The sequence below is a fragment of the Sinocyclocheilus anshuiensis genome, unplaced genomic scaffold, assembly GCF_001515605.1.
Source record: "Sinocyclocheilus anshuiensis isolate Anshui unplaced genomic scaffold, SAMN03320099.WGS_v1.1 scaffold824, whole genome shotgun sequence".
In the NCBI taxonomy this organism is placed as follows: domain Eukaryota; kingdom Metazoa; phylum Chordata; class Actinopteri; order Cypriniformes; family Cyprinidae; genus Sinocyclocheilus; species Sinocyclocheilus anshuiensis.
In genome coordinates, this window is record NW_015551064.1 from 570,671 (window position 1) to 575,137 (window position 4,467).

General features: G+C 37.3%; 1 protein-coding gene across 1 annotated transcript in view; it reads left to right on the forward strand.

Annotated features, from left to right (window-relative positions):
- LOC107662043 (receptor tyrosine-protein kinase erbB-4-like) overlaps window positions 1-4,467 on the forward strand; it is a 217,699-nt gene that overhangs the window by 165,387 nt on the left and 47,845 nt on the right. Inside the window, exons 18-19 of the mRNA XM_016451903.1 lie at window positions 1,924-2,046; window positions 3,124-3,222. Coding sequence (XP_016307389.1) covers window positions 1,924-2,046; window positions 3,124-3,222 — 222 coding nt within the window. The remainder of the gene's footprint in view (window positions 1-1,923; window positions 2,047-3,123; window positions 3,223-4,467) is intronic.

Below are 4,467 nucleotides of genomic sequence, written 5' to 3' on the forward strand. Positions count from 1 at the left end.
AATTTTAAAACAAACCCCAAATCAAATAAATAAGTAACACAAATAAAAGAAAGCTCTTCATATAAACAAAATAAGGCTTCGTCTGTGCTCTTTCCATTTAAAATTAGAGGCAATCATTTCCAAACAATGATATAATTATGTTTAACAATCATTAAACATAATAATAATCATTATCCAAACAAAAATGCTGCATACATGCAACATGATGATTTTTTTATCTAAATTGCATTGTATAATTTCTAAATTTTAAGCAAAAACAGAATGGTTTGACTTCAGTTTTGTGAAACTATACATAAAAATATCTGCGTGAAACACACAGCAGACGAGCTGAATAAGACGCAGATTCACTCTCTGCCAGCAGGTGGCGTTTAAAGCGTTTCCTTGGTTTCCGCTGTAATCAAAGCAGCGCTGCACTTAAGAACTTTAATATGCCTTTTACAGAGGCAATATGAAAAGTAAAAATACCATCTAAACTTTTCTAAAGACAGTAAGTTCCCCTCAGACATGCATTCATATAAACTCCTACCCCTAAATGAATCGCGATTTGTTTAGCATCTCAACCGATTTGAATCCTCACATATTTTAATTGATTTTCAACCGGCTCGCGGTTAATCGTTACATCCCTAATTTCCACATAGTGACGTAGATATGTGGGGGCGTGTTAGAATGAGCCGTTTTAGGTAGGCGTGGCTGACTCTTAACTTTTATAAAGAATATCTCTTTGGATTTGAGACTTTAGTCTTGGCAACTTTACAGATCTTCTTTATGCACCAAGAGCTTGTAACACTCCAAAGAGAAAGGAAAACTTGAAATCTCATCATATGACCCCTTTAATGAAAAATCGTGTCCTTGCTAGTGTGATGGTGGCCTCACTCATGGCTTGTTTTTTTCCCCCCTCTTAATGCTTACTGTCTTCCCTTTTATTTCACTCATTCTCTTTCTATCCATCCTCCTAATATCATAGTTTATTTTTCATATCACAGTGTGGGTGGCAGGTTCATGAGAGTGCAGGTTGCACAAGGATCCCGCGTTCCTGTGCCCGAAGGTTCTGACCCCTCCTCTTCATGCATGCATATATCCATATGGCCTCAGGCTTTGGATGGAAAGTATAACGATCTCCTCAGACACTCCACAAAGTGATCTGGAGCAGGCCCACGCATGCCACATAAGAAAGCGCATGTGTGTGAAAATGGGCATCATTTATGCCAATAACGCATATGGTCTTGAACGTTCCCATATCTCCATTTTCACCAGAATAGAGTGTTCCCAGAACTATAAATTCATATTATGTTGGAGCACTACAATGTCCCCAAGGTTTCAGCACCATGGACAGCTCCTGATCTGTGTTTCAGCACCGCCTGCAGCGGACAGCTCCCCGGATCACAGCTCGTCCCTCCCCTGGCTCTCCTCTGCCTTCTGTGTCCAGGCTCCTGATTTACAATTCCATTTAAATGAAGAAGCGCTATTGTTTTTTAATCAGACGGCTGTGATGAGCCGGGGGACGCCACAAAGTGTCGATAGAACGGCTGATTTACGCTCTCTCTCTATCTCTCATTCTCTCTTACGCTTCCCAATCTCTCTCCTACACACTCTCTTCATTCATATTGTTATCAGGTTAACCTTCTCTCTTTCTGTCTTTCTTTCCTGTATCTTCTCTATTTGCTTTTTCCTCTTATCTCTGTCCCTCTCTCTTGCATTTCAATAGTTTTTTTATCACCAGGGGGTTTTATGCATTGATTGAACTCCCAAACTCTGATATTCAGCACATAATGGCACAGAGAGACTAAATAAATTACAGGGAATTCATACACTATGGTCTGTGTTCTTCAGTTTGTTTGAGTTAGGGCCGAACGTTCATTGATTGTCCAGATTGATTGTAGCATCTCTGACGGCGTCTCCCTTCCTTTGCTTTGTGTGTCTCAGTTGGTGGAGCCTCTGACGCCCAGCGGTGCGGCCCCGAACCAAGCACAGCTGCGCATTCTGAAAGAAACTGAGCTGAAACGGGTGAAGATCCTAGGAGCCGGGGCCTTTGGCACGGTTTACAAGGTAATGACATCAAAGCGGAGACAGAGGGAATTTAAGAAAGATCTGTGCAGCCCATATATTTTGCTAAGGAGAGCATCATTGTTAATGTTGCTCATTCATTTCTGAGGGGTTTTCAAATATCTTAACTAGCTATTGAATTTTTGCACATCGCTTCTCCCGTACTATGTGAAACAAACATTATCATTCAAAAGTTTGTTGTTAGAAAGATTTATTTATTTATTGGTTGGTTGGTTGGTTGGAGAAAATGAATTTTTCTGTTTAGCAAGTATGCATTAAAGTATGCATTAAATTGATCAAAAGTGACACTAACTTTTTTTTTACAGTAATATAAAAAAATATATTTTGCCATCAAAAGAATAAAATTACATTTTTAAACATATTTAAAAAGTAGTATTTTTAGTTGTAATAATATTTGACAATATTGCTGTATCTATCAAATAAATGGCTGTGTTATTTTAGAATCTTTGAGATATATTTATAGTTTTTTTATTAATTTGTTTATTTACATGTCTATATAGTTTTATTTTTTTTTATTTTTCAGGTTAAGTTATTTTTAGTTATTCTATTTTAGTACATCAAGTCAAACTAAACTAAAATGAGAAATTATTTTTATTTTATTTTATTTGTTTATTTATTTTGGTGAACTGTTTTTTTCCCCAATTAACAAAAATGTTGTTTATTATTGTTTTAATTTTCCTTTTTAGTAACCCTGATAAATGCAGCCTTGGTGAACATAAGAAACTTCTTTCAAAAACACATTAAAAAAGTTACCAACCCCAAACTTTTGATCTTTAGTGTACTTAAAATAAAAAACACAAGGAAAGAAAAATCAAATAGACTTACTTTGAAGGAGATATTTGAAGATAGGCTTTTTTAAAACCTCCTAGCAACCATCCAAATCACCCTAACAACCACCAAAAACACCTTCGCAATATATTAGGAACATGGCAGAAAACCTTAGCAACAACCTAGCTTTAATGAGTTTTGCACGAACATTCACATTTTCTTCAATAAAAAATAAAAAGTACATTTCTACCCAATTACCTCTACGAAATATATTTATATATTTTATTTCAGGGCATCTGGGTACCTGAGGGCGAGACTGTGAAGATTCCCGTTGCCATAAAGATCTTGAACGAGGCGACAGGCCCCAAAGCCAATGTAGAGTTCATGGACGTGAGTGTTACTCTGTTGCAAGGCTTGCAACTGCAGTTTGTGTAATACCACTAAGCGAATATTCAGCTCTTTAGAAGTTCAAAAGGAAAAATGCATGTAAACCTCAAATTGGCCCATCCTCTTAGATGATGCAAGGACTATGAAACATTTACCAAAGGCCTTTCACATCCATGATGAGTGCAATCTAAAACAGGTTATTTTTGCAAGCATGTTCATGTTTTCTCACTTGCGTGTAGATGCAAGTCTGTTTTGATGGTAGTTCCACATGTGTTTGTCTTGAGTGAGATATCTGTGTATATGTACATGTATTAGAGTGGTCTCTCCATGACTCCCCCATGTAAGGTATTTCCCACAATTCATCAGTGTTAATGGGCATTTCACTTTCAGAATATTCTTAGGGGTTTGCAGATTCACTCACACTGCGCTTAAAGCACAGAAGCATGTGAAGGCAGATCAGACATGTAGACGCTGGCCCCTGCTGTTGATTGGGCGAGCAGCATGTGCGTACGCAATCATCGCAGCAGCTGGAGGATAGCAGGAGCGTGAATGCTCATTATATAACTGTCAAGTGTGTAATTTTATGTAGTGTTCAGATAATGGCTTTGTGTTTGTGTTTGCGGATGTAGGATGTGTGTTACACACTGTTTTAGTTTTTAAAATGCTCAAACAAACGTAATAAGATCCCTCCAAGGCCTGAAATCATATTAATGGCAGAGGCATCTTTTATTGCCATAATATAACCTTATGGCCCGAGGTTTGGATATTATTTCTGAATTATCCCCTTAGCTGTTTGTGGAAATTATATGTATTTTTTATGTTCTGTGTTTTCTTAGTCCCTGATACTTTTATACCGTGTACCATCTTTTGTTTGGACCACAGGTTAAATATGTTGGATATAAACTGGAATTAGGATCGTAATTGTGATCTTGTTAAGTGAGATGCTTCACATACATTTCTAAATTTTGACTAAATTGCTTGATTGTACCATACTGAAAGTAAGTGAAATAGACCTATGACTCTTTCAGAATATCATAGATGGTCATTTTCAGCATGTAAGAGTGCAATGTTAGTCATTTATGGGTAGTAAGACTGCCTTGTAGATCCCCCAGCTTTTGCAAGTGTCGTGAAACAAAGTGAAAAAAATTCTGCACTCATTTTGCAGACTATAACTATGAGGCTGTTTCACAGATGAATCTCAATGGGACATTGTGTGTGTGTGTGTGTGTGTGTGTGTGTGTGTGTGTG